At 41.3% G+C, this 21497-nt stretch overlaps 1 protein-coding gene across 7 annotated transcripts in view; it reads left to right on the top strand.

Annotated features, from left to right (window-relative positions):
- The window catches only part of ADK (adenosine kinase), a 553898-nt gene that overhangs the window by 62024 nt on the left and 470377 nt on the right, over positions 1-21497 (top strand). For all 7 annotated transcript variants that reach the window (XM_038408746.2, XM_038408753.2, XM_038408749.2 and 4 more), the window contains one exon: positions 7073-7126. In XM_038408746.2, the coding sequence (XP_038264674.1) occupies positions 7073-7126 (54 nt within the window). The remainder of the gene's footprint in view (positions 1-7072; positions 7127-21497) is intronic.

The following is a 21497-nucleotide window of genomic DNA, read 5'->3' on the forward strand; positions in this document are numbered from 1 at the left end:
TTTTTAACTTTGATCTCTGCATTGGCTTCATATGCTGTATATATTCAAGGTAACACAACTTTTTGTTTAGTCTCATTAATGCAATTCACAGGAAGTCATGAAGGGGGAAATCCTTTTTACTAGATATTCTGCTAAACTCAGTTTTTATCTGTTGGCCCATATCTCCAAATGACACTTATGTATCTTGGGCCTTAGGGCAGTTATGTTTTCTTACTAGCTTTTCATGAAATTCTCGTTCATGGAACAGGTCTGGGCTTGATGCTAACCTGGAGTTAATTCTCTAATTCAGTGGAGTAAGGTGAAGGCCAGACCAGTGACTTTTTTTTTTTAAACTTTCCCTTGATTAACAGTAAGAAAACGCTTAATATCAAAAGGCAAAACAGTTCAAATTTGAACTAGTCTTGTACAATGTTCAGTTAAAGGATCTTAAAACAAATGATTCTAAAAATAGATCACATCTTATCTAAATAACACTTGCAGTTTAACTAGCTAGGTTACGATCCAAGACTCCCAAGCTTCAGAGCATAAATTGATAACTGTTACAGTTACGACACTTTTTCTCACCATGTTAAGTATTGCAAATTGGGAGGAATTGGCCTCTATAGGAAATGGAACTCTTGATTGTTGGCCTATTTTCATATGCTCATTTTTATAGTGGATGGAATGCCTGTGACAATAGGTAGTAAAACTGTAAAAACATATGATGGAAAGGAGTGATGGGCTGCCAAAATCTTAACAACCGGTTTCCTATAAAAGATTCTGATTTAAGGGATGTACCTCTGTCCTGCCCCCTATCCCCCCCTGGCTCCATCTTGCCCCCCCCCCAGCTCTGTCCTGCCCCCCTGCCCTCCCCAGGCCTGTTCTCCATCCCAGGTGCCTGCTGGTGGTGCGGGAGTCCTGCAGCCCTTGCATCAGTGGGGTCGCTCCCAGCATGTGGGGCAGCAGCTCCCTACAGGCAAAGGCTGCCATCTGCCTGACTCCCCACCGCGGAATGTGAGCACCCCCGAGTGTAGGAGTCTGGACAGCCCCACAGTGCAGGAGCGGAAGAGACAGCATGCGCAAGGCAGCCCCCAGCCATGGCACCAGCCGGCTCTGCCCGGCTCCTGGGGCAGAGGAAGCTGCTGTTGACAGGGGCCTGGCTCCCCGGCCCTACGCTGTGCCCACTCACATGGTGCCTGATCTCCCTGCCCAGCGCAGCTGGTCGCGCTTCCTGGGCTGGGTAGGAAGGAGCATGGAGCTCGACCGTGGCTGCTGAGCTAGGCGGCATCGGATTGGCCTCTGTGCGCGGGGCCCTGGAGCAGCTGCCCGCATGGCTGCACAGCGCAGGTACCGGCCACAGCGCAGACGCAGGGCCCCACAGCCCTTCCATAGCCCTGCGCCTCCCAAATGGTGCTGCTCCATGTACCCCCCTCTAGCACCGAACCCCTTCTCCAACCAGGGCCAGCTCTAGGATTTTTGCCACCCCAAGCAAAAAAATGTTTGGCCGCCCCTGCTTTTTTTCATGGCCCCCCCCAGCTCCGCCCCTTCCCAACCCCTTCCCCAAATCCCCGGCCCCACCTCTTCCCCCAGGCGTGTTGCATTTTCCCCCCCCCATTGCTTCCTACAGCTTCCCTGCACAATCCTCCGCTCTAGCTCACCTCTGCTCTGCCTGCTCCCCTGAACATGCCGCCGCTCTGCTTCTTCCTCGTCTCTCTCAGGAGAGGGAGAGGCAGCGCGTTCAGGGGAGTGAGGGGAGGGGAGCACAGGAAGTAATGGGGGGTAGAGGAACCACTCCCCGCCCCAACTCACCTCCACTGCACCACCTCAGCCTCCCCCAACTGCGCCGCTGCTTGGCTTCTCCCTCCCTTCCTTCCTCCCTCCCTCCCAGGCTTGCAACGCGAAACGGCTGTACGTGTCCATATTTTGTTGCTGGAACCCTATTATGGACCCCTGACCCTGATCAGTGATGCAGGCTATCAAAGTAACTCTGTTCTTCTATCCCAGATTAGCATATAATTACTATTTGAAATGTACAACTGTACCTTAATGTACCACCATTGTTGATCGGGGTCAGCAATCCAAAATATGGTTGTAGCATGTAACATAGCCAATAGTACAACATATTGCATGTACTAAACACTAATCAGAGTTGGTACTCTTTCAACACCTCCTTTTTGTCAAGGTGTAAATGCTGCTTGTGGTGCTATTTTTCAGTTGAGCCTTACAACCAATGAGACTACAAGTTGCCGCATGAAGGGGAATTTGAATGTTTACGTAAATGGCATGTAAATACTTTGCAGCACTGGCTACAACAGTGCTGTGCGAACACCTGTTCTTACTTCCAGGTGACATTGTAAATAAAAAGGGGGCAGCATTATCTCCTTGTAAATGTAAACAAACTTGTTTGTCTTAGCGATTGGCTGAACAAGAAGTAGGACTGAGTGGGCTTCCAGTCTCCAAATTTTTACATTGTTTTGTTTTACTGCAATTATGTAACAAAAAATAAATAAATCTATGATTGTAAGTTGCACTTTAATGATAGAGATTGCACTACACTACTTGTATGAGGTGAATTAAAATACTATTGTTTTGTTTCTTTTTACAGTGCAAATATTTGTAATCAAAAATAATATAAAGTGAGCACTGTACACTTTGTATTCTGTTGTAATTGAAATCAATATATTTGAAAATGTAGAAAAACATCCAAAATGTTTATAATAAATTGGTATTCTATTGATAGTATGATTGAACCTGTAATCACAACTATTTTTTTAATCTACTTAATTTGTTTTGCGTTAATCGCATACATTAACTGCGATTGACAGCCCTAGTGTTTGCCCTTTAAGAGGGTTGGAGCTCAGCCTTACTTTTGCTAGATGTAGCTTACCTTCCTAGGTGTAGAAGTGAGTCCATGGGTTATATAATGGAAGCTTTGACTCAGCACAACCCTTCTGGGGAAAGTAAGTGCAGCCTGAGTTAACTTGGAGAGTTTGGGGAGGGAGGAGAGGAGGTGAAACTCTCCAAGGCTGCCAGGCAAAAGGCCTTGGGGAGATAGACATGTAAGGAGCAGACACTTATGGGATGAAAAGCCCAATTCTGAGGGCATGTCTACATGATGGGCTAATGTACAGAATGGGAATGATTTCTAAAGTGCACTAATGTGTTGCATGTTAATTGGTGCATGTAGACCCGGCTGGTGCACTTTAATATAGTGCTGTTTGAAACAGTGCTACCTTAAAGATCACTAAGGAACTTCTACTGCACACCAGCAGGGTCTACACGGACCAGTTAGTAAGTGCACTTATGAAATCTCACCCCTGTAGTGCACATTGTTGCTCTGTGTAGAGATATCCTAAAAGGGATGCAAAGGAGTGTGAGCCTGAAGGGAGACCTATAAGGAAGGGGAAAACCTGATAGAAGAATGGAAAGACTTCTGAGCCGAGAGAGGTGGCTAAAGCCCATTTATAAATTGAAAGGACAAACTAAGCCCAAGGGAGCAGGATTGTGAAAACACCAGATGGAATGTTTTGTTTGCATGATGGAAAGGAAACTGTGGTGATGGGAAGGCCCAAAGCCAGACTCGTTATGTCCCTCCTAAGTCATTAAAGATCCCATGATATATTTCCTGACTATTTAGTTCCAGTGTCCTGGACAAATTCTGTTTAATGTACATAATTACACAAACTGAATCCCTCCTTTAGTGTTAAATAAATAAGTTCCTTTTTCATGTCTTGTTTGAAAAGTTATGTGGAGCTATTGGTGAAGCATGGCTATTGCATAATACCTCTGACAAGGTTCCATTTCAGTGGTGGATGAGGTGATCCCTATATATGGAATGAATTGCATAGTAGGTAAAGTATTAAGGATAGGAATACAATTAATACTGGACAACATGGAAAATAGGTCTTGTCAAACAAACCTGATTTCATTCTTTGACATTACAAGTTTGGTTGAAATAGGTGCACATTAGATATTTGTAAGGCATTTTAAGTTAGTATTGCATGATATTCTAATTTTAAAAAATCACTGTACAATATCAATAAAATACATGTTACATGGATTTAAAACTGGCTAATAGAAAAGGAGTACTTGTGGCAACTTAGAGACTAACAAATTTATTTGAGCATAAGTTTTCGTGAGCTACAGCTCACTTCATTGGATGCATATGGTGGAAAATACAGTGGGGAGATTTATACACACACACACACACACACACACACACACACAGAGAGAGAGAGAACATGAAACAATGGGTTTTATCATACACACTGTAAGGAGAGTGATCACTTAAGATGAGCCATCACCAGCAGCGGGGGGGGGGGGGGGAAAGGAGGAAAACCTTTCGTGGTGACAAGCAAGGTTGGCCATTTCCAGCAGTTAACAAGAACATCTGAGGAACAGTGGGGTGGGGGGGGAGAAATAACATGGGGCAATAGTTTTACTTTGTGTAATGACTCATCCATTCCCAGTCTCTATTCAAGCCTAAGTTAATTGTATCCAGTTTGCAAATTAATTCCAATTCAGCAGTCTCTCATTGGAGTCTGGTTTTGAAGTTTTTTTGTTGAAGGATAGCCACCCTCAGGTCTGTAATCGAGTGACCAGAGAGATTGAAGTGTTCTCCGACTGGTTATTGAATGTTATAATTCTTGACGTCTGATTGGTGTCCATTTATTCTTTTACGTAGAGACTGTCCAGTTTGACCAATGTACATGGGAGAGGGGCATTGCTGGCACATGATGGCATATATCACATTGGTAGATGCACAGGTGAACGAGCCTCTGATAGTGTGGCTGATGTGATTAGGCCCTATGATGGTGTCCCCTGAATAGATATGTGGACAGAGTTGGCAACGGGCTTTGTTGCAAGGATAAGATCCTGGGTTAGTGGTTCTGTTATGTGGTTGCTGGTGAGTATTTGCTTCAGGTTGGGGGGCTGTCTGTAAGGAAGGACTGACCTGTCTCCCAAGATCTGTGAGTGTGCTGGGTCATCCTTCAGGATAGGTTGTAGATCCTTGATGATGCGTTGGAGAGGTTTTAGTTGGGGGCTGAAGGTGATGGCTAGTGGCGTTCTGTTTTTTTTTTTTTTTTTTTTTGTTGGGCCTGTCCTGTAGTAGGTAACTTCTGGGTACTATTCTGGCTCTGTCAATCTGTTTCTTCACTTCAGAAGGTGGGTATTGTAGTTGTAAGAATGCATGATAGAGATCTTGTAGGTGTTTGTCTCTGTCTGAGGGTTGGAGCAAATGCGATTATATCATAGAGCTTGGCTGTAGACAATGGATCATGTGGTATGATCTGGATGAAAGCTAGAGGCATGTAGGTAGGAATAGCGGTCAGTAGGTTTCCGATATAGGGTGGTGTTTATGTGACCATCGCGTATTAGCACCATAGTGTCCAGGAAGTGGATCTCTTGTGTGGACTGGTCCAGGCTGAGGGTTGATGGTGGGATGGAAATTTTTCCTCAGATGTTCTTGTTAACTGCTGCAAATGGCCTACCTTGCTTGTCCCCATGAAAAGTTTTCCTCCTTTTCCCCCCACCTGCTGCTGGTGTGATGGCTCATCTTAAGTGATCACTCTCCTTACAGTGTGTATGATAAAACCCATTGTTTCATTTTCTCTGTGTGTGTATATAAATCTCCCCACTGTATTTTCCACCAAATGCATCCGATGAAGTGAGCTGTAGCTCACGAAAGCTTATGCTCAAATAAATTTGTTAGTCTCTAAGGTGCCACAAGTCCTCCTTTTCTTTTTGCGAATACAGACTAACACAGCTGCTACTCTGAAAATTGGCTAATGGATCTCAAAAAGTACTTGCTAATGGGGAATCATCATCAAATGGGGCTGTTACTAGTGGAGTTCCACAGGGATCAGTGCTAGGCTTGATGCTAGTCAACATTTTGACTGATGTGGAAATAAATATAAAGTCACTGCTGATAAAATTGGTAGATGGCATGAAGATTGGCAGAGTGGTAAATAATGATGAGGATGGCGGCAGCCATACAGAGGTGATCTGTATTGCTTGGTAAACTGGGTCCATTCAGATGAAATGCATTGTAACACAGCCAAAAGGAAGGTTATTAATCGAGGAATAAGGAATGCAAGCCATTGCTACAGGAGGGGGTGCAATCTCATGGAAATTAGTGACTCTGAAGAAGATTTAGGGGATATAGTTGATAAAGAATTAAACATGCGCTCCCAGTGCAATGCTGTAGCAAAAAGGACCAGTAAAATCCTTGAATATATAAATGCGGGTATAGGAATAGGACTGTGATTTTTACCTCTGTATCTGGCATTGGTTAGACTGATACTACAACACTATGTCCAGTTCTCGTGTCAATATCTTAAAAAAGGATGTTGGGGGTATAGGAAATTGCCACAAATAATTCAAGGTCTGGAGAAAATGCTTTAGAGTAACAGACGAGAACTCAATCTGTTCAGTTTAACAATAAGATTAGGTTCAATACAGAGGTAAGTGGGTGAAATGTAATGACCTCTGAGATAAAGGAGATCATACCATATAATGTAATGGTCCCCTCTAGCCTCTAGGTCTATGGATTTATGAATGAAACAAAGTAACATGGAATCCTTCTGGATATAAATACATACTGCATATCTTAGCATGAAGAATTCCAGGGTTTATTGTCATGATTTATGCAGATCAGTTGGAGCTTTCCTTCCCCAGAAAAGCATGAAATAATGTAACACTTAAATCAGCCTGAATTTACATGCTGGTACTTTTTCTTCACATCTGCCTCCACTTACCTCCTGAAGCTTTTAATTGCTGTGGGTTCTCAAAACTTCTGTACAATTTTTGTTTCTCTTGACACCTTACAATATCCATGGAAATTATTTGTTGGCGGTGTTTTTATTTCTGGTCATGCAAGATGAAGACTTTCTGATGTTAGCTGTGTTAACTCTAAAGTGCTGTCCATTTTAACAGGTATTGCTCTCTGGTTTTAAAATACGTGAAATGCCTTTCAGTAGACACAGATTTTAAAATTGTCTACTTTTCAAATGTAAACTGAAAACAAATTTTTGTTTAAGAACTAAGGTAACTTTTCTCCTGTCTTTTTTTTTTTCACCCCCCCCCCTTTAAGGTATGGGCTGAAGCCAAATGACCAAATCTTGGCAGAGGACAAACATAAAGAACTGTAAGTTTATATACTCTTGTATTTAGGCTGACAGACATACATATGTGCATATGAATTTGCTCCCCCTCCTTCCCTTTTTAAAAAAGGTTTGAAACAGTTACCGTAAGAAAATGTTTGCTGTTTTTCAAGACAATGTTTTTTTCCCCCTTAAGGCTTGTCTACATGGTGGGGTAAAGCACCCTATGCGGGTGTATGATTTCTAAAGCATACTGATGTATTGCACTTTGTTTCATCAGTACACACCACCACAGTCTACACAAACACTTCCTTGAGCATTTTAACATACAGTACTGCATTGAAGTGCACTAGCAGACCTGTAGTGTTCACTGCCAGGGCCTGCAAAGACCAGTGATTGCGCAACATGTCACTGAGCTTTAGAAATCACATCTCCTGTAGTGCACGTTGCTGCTCCATATAGACAAGCCCTCAGAGTTCAGTAGTATCTGCTGCTGTGAGTTACTTTACTGTCATCGGTAGCTACATGGTTGAAGAATACCATAACGTAGCTACTGATGACATACCATAAGCAAACTTGTGGGGAAATACACCCCCATCCTGCACCTCCCCTGCTGATTGTGGTAACTTGCACTAAGCTCTAGTAATGATGACATAATTAGTGAATGTCCACAAGCAGTGTTTTTTATATGAAATCATTATTCATATCTGCTGCAAACTGAAAAAAAATGACTATTTTAGGTAATGTCCTTTTATTTAAACTGATGATACTGCACAGTGCTTTTGTATGCTGTTACTTATTGTCAGCTTCCTAATTTCTGTGATCTTGAAATCTTGCCTATTTTAGTTGAGCTGACTTCATTACTCTTTTTACATGTACAATGAGAACTTATGAACTAACCTGTGGAAGATTTTCTTTATCTACATAGTTATTAATTCATTGTCTTGCAGCACAACTGGCAATAGATATTTTAATCAAATGTTATAACAAAAACATGAATTTTTTTTTAAAAGCTTGAAATCCGGATAATGGTTCCAAATAAATCTCAAAGCAGTATGTGAGAAACCTAGAGGAAACTCTAGAGACATCAGTGGAACTTCTTGAAAAGCCTATTAAGGATACTTCCTCTGTAAATCAGCATATATCTTCTGTGATGTTCTCCTCAGGGAGTCCAGAACTATAGCCCCAATGTTACTACTTCACCTCAGTAAAAGAGAGCTTTGCTGGAGCTACAATTGTGTGATAGCTCCCTTCCACGCCCATCTGGCCACCTCACCAGCAAACTCCTCAAGATGCTGCCAGTCTAAACCTTGCCTTGCAAGTAACCATGAACTCCAGCTCCTGAGTGTCCCCCATGCCCCCCTGCAGTGTCCAGTCCTTCTCACTGGACGCTGAAAGAAATTAACTAAATCCATTGTCTCCAAAGAGATGGCCTCTTGGCTCAATTGAAGACTCATACTGTACTCTAATGTAACAGCACATTTAAGTGATACTAAGCAGAAATAATAGAAACAGAAATGGTGGCAAATAAAACAAAGTATGCTTTCTAGTGTCTAAAACGTAATAGATTATAAACCTGGTATCAGGCAATTTCTCACCTACAGTCAGTTCTCTGTGTCCTGAGCTCACATAAATGAAGGATCCACCTTCCACAGATTTCAAGAGCTCTGATCCCTTTGTCCCTGAAGCGATGGATAACAAAGGGGTTCTCTCCTCTCCTTTGTATAGTCAATAAACCTTTGAAATATGTACCTCAAACGGTTGTTCTCCCCGGCTGGTGTGTAGATGCCATGATATCTTCCTCCTCATCTGGTCAGTTTTTTATTTTGATTCAGCCAATCACTTTGTTTACCTTAAGATGTAAATATACTTCAGTTGTCCTGTGCCTGTAATCAAGCCATGCAAACAGTCAAATCCACAGTCCTTTGTTTATGGCAGCCTTGTTTATCAGCTGCTTCCAAAATGTATATTAAGAACATACTTCCATCACATGTATGTAACTCTTTATATACGTTCTTTATATACATCACATAATGATATTTATGACCAGCATGTCACCGGTTATTACATGATACCTTACAAGACATGGTTTGTCTAAATATTTTGACGCCATGTTAGATGTGCCCTTTGCAAGTTGGCATAAAGGGGCTCTTAAGGTCACACCTTCAGTCATATGAATCATGAGTATATAAGTGAACATATGGAATGTTTTGACCTCTCAAAACAAACAGCTTGTCGTTGACCCTGCCAGGGAACCACCGGGTTTTGATTTATGTCAGAAAGACTGGTACAGATTGAATTGCTTCAGGACATCTCATAGGAGATGTGGACAAACCTTCTTTAAATGGAAAATGAGGCAAATACCTGTATGTGACTGACTGGTCACCAGGCACAAATGATGGAGGACATCATATCTGAGTGTCCCCTTCATTCTTTCTTCTGGGGCCTGAAGGACATTAACCAGCTCGCTACTGAGGCAATATGCTGGCTATCAAATCTAGATATAAATTTGTAGTTGTTGCTACCTACCCAAACCATAGAAAAGAAGACTTACTATAAGGAGGAGAATCCTTTTGTATCCAGAATAACATTGATTTCCTCCCTCCCCCCATGGCTAAATATAAACAGTAATACGAAAGTTTACATTTAACTTTAGTGCAGGTACTGAATCTTTTTCATGTGTAGATGATACTAATGTGCTTCTGGAATATAAATAATGTTGTTAAAATGGCAACAGAAACTATGCAGAAAGGCTAAGTTTCTGAATTTTTTGATCTTTGCATGCCTGCTTTCTCGACCTTAATATTGCAATAATAGTAAGTTCATATATAATTTAAAAATATCTACAGGTATCATATCCCTTAAGATAACCGAAAGCTTAAAGTAATTCTGTGTGCACCCAGGTTTCTAAGCTGCATGTGCATAAAATTCTGTGTTGACATGTGTAACGATGCTGGTTCTGGCAGGACCCAACTGAGAGTGCCAGTTCAGGACAAATTGCTTAAAGCAGGGCAGTTACAGCCCAAGGCAGGTGTTCTTTTGCACACCAAGGCAAACCAAACCAGCCAAGCAGAGAAGACTTCGGTTTTACTCCACTGGCTAACCAGAAGTCACACAAGCAATTTCCTTAGACACTCCAGTTTTCCAGTATCACCACCAGTGTCACTCGTTATGGGGGCAAATGGTTATGAACGCCAATGCCCCACTAAAAGAAAAAAGGTTCTCTCAATCCCAAAGGACCAAGTCCCAGACCCAGGTCAATTTACAAATCAGATCTTAACCACAAATCTCACTGTTGCCAGTCCTTTAGAATCTAAAATCTAAAGATTTATTCATAAAAGGAAAAAGATATAGATGAGAGCTAGAATTGGTTAAATGGAATCAATTACATACAGTAATGGCAAAGTTCTTAGTTCAGGCTTGTAGCTGTGATGGAATAAACTGCAGGTTCAAATCAAGTCTCTGGAGTACATCCACAACTGGGATGGGTCATCAATTGTTTGTGTAGAGCTTCTGTTTGTAGCAAAGTCCCTCCAGAGGTATGAAGCAGGATTGAAGATGAGATAGAGGAGCTGCAGCAGCTTTTTATATTCTCTTGCCATGTGGTCTTTCTTTCTTTGTTCCAAAGACAAGCTTTCCATCACTTGGCCTGGAAAAACCTCAGAGTTCTGTCCATAGGCATGTCCCTGCATGCTTTGCTGAGTCACAAGGTGTGTCTGCCTTCTGTCAATGGGTCAGTTGTATATCTGATGGTCCTTAATGGGCCATCAAGCAGGATAGGCAGAGCTGACACCAACTTATCTGGGGTGTCACCCAGAAGCATAGCATACATTTGAAATACATACATTATAGAGCCAATATTCATAACTTCAACTACAAAAATGATACACACACAGACAGCAAAAAGAAAAGGAGTACTTGTGGCACCTTAGAGACTAACAAATTTATTTGAGCATAAGCTTTTGTGAGCTACAGCTCACTTCATCGGATGCATCTGATGAAGTGAGCTGTAGCTCACGAAAGCTTATGCTCTAATAAATTTGTTAGTCTCTAAGGTGCCACAAGTACTCCTTTTCTTTTTGCGAATACAGACTAACACGGCTGCTACTCTGAAACACATAGCATAATCATAACCAGCAAACCATAACCTCTCCATAGACCCCTTACACAACAACCTTTATACAATATTTACTGCAAATATATCACAGTGGTTACATATTCTGTCAATAACATCACAACATGCTAAAAATTTTCTTCAAACTAATTGTTTTCCCTTCCTTTGCCAGGGAAGAGCCCAAGTCTGAAAATTCTAGCTTAAGCTCTTGGAGATTTTATGAGTGCAAATTTTGTCTTCATGCTTGAGTAAATCAAAAATGTCTGAACGGATTCAGCTCCAACTTAGAAGAAAAAGAAAAAACATTTGTGCTGTGACCAGGGATGGAAAATTTTAGCCTTAGGGGAATTTGTAAGAAATATAGGGCAACTAAAAAGGGATTAGGATCTGCTAGTCAGTGTTCGCTGTCTTTAAAAGCTATAAAGCAACGTTAAAGAACTGCTGTCTGTTTTTGGAGGTTTGGCTGTAATTATCAAACTTGGGTCAATGGAAGGTGGGGTTCTAAAGGGACATTAAGTTTGGGAAATAAAAGGAGAGGACGGGACTCTAAGGGTATGTTTACACTATCCACGTTACAGCGCGGCCACGGCATCGCTGTGACGTGGGCAGTGTAGACACACTTCATCACCGGAAAAGAGCTCTCCTGGCGATTTAAAAAACAAACAAACCCACCCCTAACGAATGGTGGTAGCTTTATCGCCTGGAGTGTGGCTCCCAGTGATAACAAGCTGTCTACACTGGCGCTTTACAGCGCTAAAACTTTTGTCGCTCCGGGTGTGTTTTTTCACACCCCTGAACGATAAACGTTTTAGTGCTGAAAGTGGCAGTGTAGACACAGCCTGAGACTCAATGTCCTTAGAAAAGCAGAGCCATTCTGGAGTTTATTCCCAGTTGGCTACCTTAAAATTTAAATCTACTAATGAGAACACTTTCTAAGTGTATTTGAACCATGGAGAGGGAGGAAGTCTTAATGACCAGACTTAGAGTTCTTAGGCTCCTTGGAAAGCCTTTTAGTTTTATTGAAACACAACATTTAGCTTTGAAAGATGATCAAAATAATTAACTAAAGCTGCCTTTATAAGACTGCAGTTCCCAGTAATGAAGAAACGTCTTTTCAAAACTCATGAAGTTGGCTTGGTGGTCCATATGCAGAGAACTGGGGATAGTCTGAGATGTATGCAAATGGAAAAGGTATATCCTTGCATACTGCTCAAAACTCTTGGATAGGTGAGATTTACTGTTGAAGCATCTATGCCCCTGCTTAAGTATGTGAGGACATGCAGTGATACTCTGTTTCTTTGCTCACAAGAAAAGGAGTTGGTGAGTAATATTGAGGTCATGATTGTGGGAAAGCATCAGGATATTCAATTTGATAAAGGCAGAGGACCAAAAATAATGTTGGTAATCGGAATAATTGAGATCTAAATGGAAAATCTGGCAGACTTCTGTCAAAACTCATAGGTAAAGGCAGAATCCCTTGCTGCTCTGAACCTAAAAATCCTGAGTTCTCTCTCAAGTTTGACCAGTTGACAGAAAACAAAGGGGAAGAAATAGAAGGGTTGAAGATAACCTTACAAGAAATATCCTGCTATATACAAAACACGGCTTTCATAGTGATTTGGTCACTTTCCCAGTATAAATAATGTCAGTAAAAAATTATTAGCTGCAGCTTTGGTATACTTAGTTACTTAAATCCTTGTTAGCAAGAATGAGAGATCTTGTGGGAGGGAAGTGTATGAAGGACATAAGAGACAAGATGCCAGGGCCTGAGACATTATTGGGCAAACAGTCTCTAATAACCAGAGTTTGTTGTATATACCCACACGTTTTATTCACTGCAAGTCCATTAGAGTTGATACATATGTAAAAGTGGATTTGAAGCCATAAAAGAAAATGCTTATTTCCAGACAGTGTTTCCTCTAAGTCTAAAACAAGTGTTTCTGGATTTCAAATGTAATATTAAATCAGTATCTTAGATGTCTGTATACTAATGCAAGAAGTATGGGGATTAAGCAGGAGGAACTTAAGATGCTAGTTAATAAACACAACTATGACATAGCATGCATCACAGAGACTTGGTGGAATAACACACAATTGGAATATTGGTATCGAAGGGTACAGTTTGCTCATGAAGACAGGCAGGGAAGAAAGGGAGGAGGTGTTGCATTATATATTAAAAAATGTATATACTTGGACTGAGGTTGAGATGGAAATAGAAGACAGACTTGTTGAAAGTCTCTCTGGGTAAGGATAAAAGGGGCAAAAAAAAAAGATGTCATGGTAGGGTGTCTACTATGGACCACCAACCAAGAAGAAAGAGGTGGATGAGGCTTTTTTTAAACAACTATCAAAATCATCCAAAGCACAGGACTTGGTGGTGATGGGGGACTTCAACTACCGAGATATCTGTAAGGAAAATAATATGGCAGGGCACAGATTATCCAGCAAGTTCTTGGAATGTATTGGAGACAATTTTTTATTTCAAAACGTGGAGAGGCTGTGCTAGATTTATTTTTTGACAAATAGGAAGGAACTGGTTGAGAATTGAAAGAGGAAGGCTTGGGTGAAAGTGATCATTAAATGGTAGAGTTCAGGATTCTAAGGAATCATAGGAGGGAGAAATGGCAAAATAAAGACAATTGATTTCAAGAAGGCAGACTTTAGCAAATTCAGGGAGTTGGAAGGTAAGATCCCATGGGAAGCAAGTCTAAGGGGAAAAACGATTGAAGACAGTTGGCAGTTTTTCAAAGAGACATTATTAAGGGCACAAGAGCAAACTTTCCCACTGTGTAAGAAAGATAGGAAGTATGGCAAGAGACCACCCTGTCTTAACCAGAAGATCTTCAATGATCTAAAAATAAAAAGAGTCCTACAAAAAATGGAAACTAGGTCAAATTACAAAGGATGAATATAAACAAATAACACATGTATGTAGGGACAAAATTAGAAAGGCCAAGACACAAAACGAGATTAAACTACCTAGAGACAGAAAGGGTAACAAGAAAACATTCTACAAATACATTAGAAGCAATAGGAAGACCAAGGACAGGGAAGGCCCATTATTCAATGGTGTGGGGAGCGGGGGGAAGACAACAATCACAGAAAATGTGGAAACGGCAGAAGTGCTAAATGACCTTTTTTTGTTTTCTTTTCATCAGAAAGGTTACTAGCGATTGGACGTCTAGCATAGTGAATGCCAGTGAAAATGAGGTAGGATATGAGGCTAAAATAGAGAGAGAACAATTTAAAAATGACTTAGACAAGTTAGATGTCTTCAAGTCACCAGAGCCTAATAAAATGCATCCTAGAATACTCAAGGAGCTGACGGAGGAGATATCTGAGCCATTAGCGATTATCTTTGAAAAGTCATCGAAGACTGGAGAGATTCCAAAGGACTGAAAGAGGGCAAATATAGTGCTAATCTATGAAAAGGGGAATAAGTACAGCCCAGAGAATTACAGACCAGTCAGCTTAACTTCAGTAACCAGAAAGATAATGTAGCAAATAAATAAGCAATCAGTTTGGAAACACTTAAAAGATAATGTGATAAGTAACAGTCAGCATGGATTTGTCAAGAACAAATCGTGTCAAACCAACCTAACCATTTATTTGATAGAGTAACAAGCCTTGTAGATGGGGGGGAGCAGTAGATGTGGCATATCTTGACTTTAGTAAGGCTTTTGATACTCTTCCTTGACCTTCTCTGAAACAAACTAGGGAAATACAAGCTAGGTGGAGCTACTATAAGGGTGCATAACTGGTTGAAAACCAAAAAGAAAAGGAGTACTTGTGGCACCTTAGAGACTAACAAATTTATTTGAGCATAAGCTTTCGTGAGCCACAGCTCATTTCATCGGATGCATTCAGTGGAAAATACAGTGGGGAGATTTATATACCTTCCCAGAGAGTAGTTATCAGTGATTTACAGTCAAGCTGGAAGGGCATATCGAGTGGGTTCCCCACAGGGATCAGTTCTGGGTCTGGTTCTGTTCAGTATTTTCATCAATGATTTAGATTATGGCATATTGAATACATTTATAAAGTTTGCGGAAGATGATACGCTGGTAGAGGTTGCAAGCTCTGTGGAGGATAGGATTAAAATTCAAAATGATCTGGACCAGAAATGGTCTGAAATAAATAGGATGAAATTCAGTGAGGACAAATGCAAAGTATTCCATTGAGGAAGCAATGATCAGTTACACACATACAAAATGGGAAATGACTCCCTAGGAAAGAGTACTGCAGAAAGGGATCTGGAAGGGTTATAGTGGATCATAAGCTAAATATGAGTCAACAGTGCAAAACTGAAAAAAAAATCAATCATTCTGGGATGTATAAGCAGAAGAGTTTTAAGCAATTCTTTGGAAGTAGTAATTCTGCTCTATTCCGCACTGATTAGGCCTCCACTGGAATGTTGTGTCCAGTTCTGGGCATCACATTTCAGGAAAGATGTGGACAAATTGGAGAAAGTCCAAAGAAGAGCAACAAAAATGATTAGAGGTCTAGAAAAAATGACCTATGAGGGAAGATTGAAAAATATGGGTTTGTTTACTGTGGAGAAGAGAATACTGAGAGGGGAAATAACAGTTTTCAGCTGCATTAAAAAGTTGTTATAAGGAGGAGAGAGGAAAAAATGTTCTCCTTAACCTCTGAGATAGGACAAGAAGCAGTGCGCTTAAATTGCAGCAAGGACAGTTTAGGTTGGACATGAGGGAAAACTTCCTATCTGTCATAGTAGTTAAGCACTGGAATAAATTCCTAGGGTGGTTGTGAAATCTGCTAAGAGCAGATTAGACAAACACCTGTTAGGCATGGCCTAGATACTACTTAGTCCTGCCATAAGTGTAGGGGGCTGGACTAGATGACCTCTTGAGGTCCCTTCCAGTTCTATGATTCTGATTAATTCTCACTGTAAATTTGACTTATTGATAAGTTTGTGCACATTTGGGTTCAAAAGAGTGCTGTATATATTTCAGGAGTGCTGACAGAAAGCCTACTTCCAGACCTCTTGGCATAGTACTACACACCCCCTTGCTGTGTTTCTCACCAACTTATATTTATGCAAACTTTCATCCAGTTAAATTGTCATTTTTTCTGGCCAGAATCCCACTTTGTGGGATTACTAGGTTATGATTTCAGTATTGTTGTACAACATTTTTGCTGTGTTTTTAAAAAAATAAAAATGTTTTTATTGCATGAAGTGTACAGTTCATGGAGGGCCTTTTTTGTTTTTGTTTTTTTGGACTGAAGAGGGCAAGTACTGTTTTTCCCTTTTAAACATGATTAAGGCTAAGATTTTGTCACTGTTATTTTTAGTAAAAGTCACTGACAGGTCACTGGCAATAAACAAAAATTCACAGGAGCCTGTCCTGTCGGTGACTTCACTAAAAACAACCAGGGGCAGAGCTTGGCGGCGGGAGGGAGAGTGACGGGGCACAGCCATGTGGGGTACACAGCCCCTTCTCCAAAGCTGTCCACAGCTGCAGGACAGGTGTGTGCCAAGCCCTGGCTCGGGGGAGGGGCACATGGCCCTGGGAAACCGCGAGGGGGGCACATGGCCCCTGCTGCCTCCCCAGCTGCAGCCCCTGGTGGAAGCTGTGGGGTAGGGGCGTATGGCCTCCACTGCGGTCCCTACAGCAAGCTGCAGGATCCTGGTTCCCGTCCCAGTTGCAGGGCAGGGGTGCACAGTCCCTCCTTCAGCCCCTGACAGCTGAGGCCGAAGAAATCACAGATATCTGGTAAAGTCACAGAATCCGTGACGTTCAGGCCTAAATCGTAGCCTTAAACATGATGCATAAGATAACACTTTTATTTAATCTGCTGCAGATCCTTTCAAGTCTCAAGAACAGCCTCCATCCTGGAATTCTAATTATATATAAACATTGACGTTCATAACATACTGTTATCTTTTGTGGTTGTTCAGAAGAATATTTAAATTTTAAGAAGAAAGCAGGAGGCTAAACCATATTAAAATAGTTTAGATGCTTATTTTTTTTAAAACTATTCAATGTAGTACCTATATAAACAAGATAAAGTTGCATATTGAAAGGTGTTATATGTTGAATTTGAATAATAAACTAGTATCTGCTTCACAGAATATTGTGAGAATTAGTTGTGTTTGAATAGGGTTTAGAAAATATAAATGTTAAAATGATGAGCTCTTAGGTGGTTTTCAACCATTAATCTCAAAGCTCTTTATAAGAACCCAGCGGGGTTGATGGTATTCCTGTTTTATAGATGGGGAAACTGAACCACAATGGTTAAGTGGCTTGCCAAGGTTAAGCAGTACAACTGTGGCAGAGCCAAGAATAAAATGCAGGACTCCTGATTGCCTGTCCAGTGTCCCATCTATTGGACCGCACTGAGTGGCAACCCATAAATTCTGCAAGCTTATTCAGAAGACTTAATGTTTTACTTAAGTAAGTAAGCCTACTTTTTTACCACTTAATTTAGTTCTTAGCAAAGCTATGTCAGATGGAGTAGTTACTATTAATAGAGAAATGCATTCTTTATAGATTGGTATTATTGAGCGTGATGTGAAACATGTCAATTTACAGACAAAAAATGAAGCGACTGGCTTATTGTCTGACAAGTCAGGAAAAGACAGTCAAGAAATCCCTAAAAACCCATTAACATGCCAAAGATCTTTATGCTGCCCAAACTGTATGCAAAGAAATGTTGCGCATAATTGATGTCTGTGTAAGTTCAAGGAACGTTTTAAATGTTGAGTGGGAGGAACCCTATAAACTGAGAGAGAGGCTAATTTTAAATATTCTAATAGTATATGAAGGTTATTAGACTGAGAGAGGATAGATTGTTCTAGTAACTTCAGACATAAAGGGTACTACATAAATAAATTCCTCTTCTCCCCTCCAAGTGTTTCTGTGGCTTTTTTTTTTTTTTTTTTTTTTTGCGGGGTGGGGGCGCGGCTCTATGTAAGATGGTAAGATACTGGTTTCTGAACAAATTTTGTCAAACTAACATTCTGTGTAGTGGCATTAAGACTACTGCAGGGCCTGATAAAATTCATTGAGGCGCAGTGTGAGAGAACAAGAGAGACTGCTCCATCCTCCTCATGGTAAAAAAAAATCCAAAAGGACATAGCACCCTGGCAGATTGAGTGCCACCCATATCAATCTTTAGGTAGGTCCTTACGTTGTCTGGCTGGATAATCAGTTTGTCCCTCAGTGGCAATGTTGTTATGCTACAGAGCTTGTGGCGGCCACATAATTGCCAGCCATGTGGCAACATTCCTTGGTGAATGTGCTATGGAATTTGTTGGTCTTCCATCCTAATAATAGAAAGGCTTGAGTACAAATGACATGAGTACAAACATCTCTTATTGGACAATGATAGTCTGCTATTCTGTCTAGAGAGAAGGTGGTCTGGAGAAGCTGGAACATAAAAACGGAGAAGAAAAACATCTACAGTTTTTTTTCGTTGTGTTTCTTTTTAAAGCTATAAAAATTATGAACATGTCTAATTAACCTAATTTGCGTTGACTCTTCTTGGTAAAAGATTGTGATGTTGGCATTTTAAGTTGGAAGGTTGTTGGAGTTGGAGGTAAATAAACTCTGATGAAATTTAATTTTGTGGTGTTGGTGAAACTACTCAGAAAAAAAAGTTTCTTTTCAGGAGAGAGGACATTTTACCAATTCATTACCAAATGCAGTCTATAAAATAGTAATGTGATGGTTTTAACAATGCCAAAATTTTAGTTACAGGCCCATCTATATTTGGGCAATAACACATACAGGCAAATGTGTACACATTTTGCCTGGAGTTTGATATGAAAGAAATTATTTTTGACAGGTTGTAAACATTAATGTAACATTTCAAAAGGTATATAATACCTTTCTGAAACCATTCCAGAAACTTGCATATCAATTACTTGAAACCACCCACTGCTTTTAATAGGCCTGCTTTGTATTACAGTGGAATTCCTTGATAGTTGTGGGTATATAGCATGGGATATATCTCCCTTGGCTCATATCTGAAAGTTTTTCTCTTTTAAAATCTATTTGATCATATCTTTATTGATTAGTGAGGCAAATTTTTGTTATCCTCTTATGAAATTTTTGAAAACGCATGAATTGCTGTTCTTAATCTTTTTCTGAGTGCATTAAAGATCTGTTGATGTCTTCTCAATGGTGGGTAGAGCATTTGATTCAATATGATATAGCTTGAAAGGAACTTGTAGGAATATTAACAAAACATTCTTCCAAACAGGGAGTTTTCAATGGAAATTCTTCACCATTTCCTGAGTTGCTGAATTACGTGTAGCTTTGAGGGTGCAGGAGCCCTCTTCAGGCTTTGGTATCCTTTCTCTGATGACTGAATTGTTGACAAAGTCAGAATCAGTGTAGTGAAGGAAGAAACGTATTCACAAAATGGTGTACAATGGCATCCATACATCTTAACTTCACTGTAACCTTACGTGAAGCTTTCATCCAATATCCAACACCATGAGTGACCGTGTATCTTCCTGCCTCTAGCAAAAGCGAGTCTGTCTTGTGATCACTGGATATCTGCTTTGTGACGCTGCTGCTCTTCAGCCACTCAAGCACTCTCCTCTGGCCTTTGCCAGCCCTTACACCTTTCAGGTGCCTCAGTCCCTGAACTTCTCAGAACTATCCCCCTGTAGTGTATGGTCCCTGTCACTGGACACCCACGGTAATTGCCTTGTTGGCTACTCCAAAGGCAATAGTATACGCATACCAGCTTGAGTCAACTGAATATACACTCCAATATAGCAGCATGGCACTGTAATCTATTCATAGTGAAAACAAGTGTAAATTTATTAACTAAGGTAAAGATTTAGGAGATGGTGAGCAAGAGAAATAAGTACAACTGGTTACAAATAAAACAAAAATATAATGCTTCTACTAGACTAAAACCTAACTCTAACAGGCTAACCTTGTCTAAAGCAGTTTTTCACCTAAGCACTTTCTTGCAGCATTTCATCCAAGGTTGGTTTAGATTCTGTTTTCATGAGTATAACAGCAGAGCCCAGTTACGCCCACAATGCAGGATGAAGCGGGGCGGTCCTTACACTTCAAAGTTGACTGTTTTTTGTCCCCAGAGTCAAGATGACACCATGGTTTCTTTCCTGGGGTGCTGGCTCTGAAGTGTCGTCCCCCATACTCCTGTTTGTTTCACCTCCCTGCCCTCACCGTCTACCTGATTTTCCTGTTGACTTTCACATATAAATGGGGTTTCTCTTGTGTTTACTTTACAAAGCTTAATTTACATATGAATTGAGGCAGGTGATGCCACACCCTTTGGTCTGGCAAAACCAGCTTGCTAACCGTGCTTGAAACACAGATTCTAAAGCAGGGGTGGGCAAACTACAGCCTGGGGGCTGCATCTGGCCCATCGGATGTTTTTAATCCAACCCTCGAGCTTCTGCTGGGGAGCGGGGTCTGTGGTTTGCCCCACTCCACGTGTGCCATGGCTCCGTGCGGCTCCTGGAAGCAGCATCCTGTCCCCGCCCCATCTCCTATGTGTAGGTTCAGGCAGGGGACTCTGAAAGCACCATCCCTGCAGCTCCCATTGGCCGGCAACTGCAGCCAATGGGAGCTGCAGGGGCGTGCCTGTGGACAGGGAAGTGTGCAGAGCTGCCTAGCCATGTCGCCCCATAAGAGCCGGAGGAGGGACATGCCACTGCTTCTGGAAGCTGCTTGAGGTAAGCGTCGCCCAGAACTTGCACTCTTGGACCCTCTCCAGTGCCCCAACCCCCACCCCAGCCCTGATCTCGCCTCCCACACTCCGAACCCCTCGGTCCCACCCTCACGCACCCCAGAGCCCGCACTCCCACCCACACCCCAGCCCGGAGCCCCCTCTAGCACCCTGAACTCTTCATTTCTGCCCCCCCCACACCCCAGAGTCTGCACCTCCAGTTGGAGCCTCACACCCTACCGCACACCAATCCCCAATTTGGTGAGCATTCATGGCCTGCCATACAATTTCCATATCCAGATGTGGTCCTTGGGCCCAAAAGTTTGTCTGCCCTGTTATAAAGCCTATTTTCAGTACATACATACACCTTTTTTAATGTCACCCATATGTACATCACACAAGGACTGAGGATCAGTATGATGTAAGCTTCCATTAGACACCTCCTATGACCCTTTTTGGGTAAATGCTATGAAAACAGTATATTGGGTGTAATGAATTTGTCAGGCCTGATAGGAGTTGTTGTTACAGAACAGTGACACCCTTGACAGTTGGCATTGAGGAGTACTTAGAATCACACTTTCACTTTCTTAGCATCGTGTTAATAATAAATAATAATAATGTGA

The sequence above is a fragment of the Dermochelys coriacea genome, chromosome 7, assembly GCF_009764565.3.
Source record: "Dermochelys coriacea isolate rDerCor1 chromosome 7, rDerCor1.pri.v4, whole genome shotgun sequence".
NCBI classification, from domain to species: Eukaryota; Metazoa; Chordata; order Testudines; family Dermochelyidae; genus Dermochelys; species Dermochelys coriacea.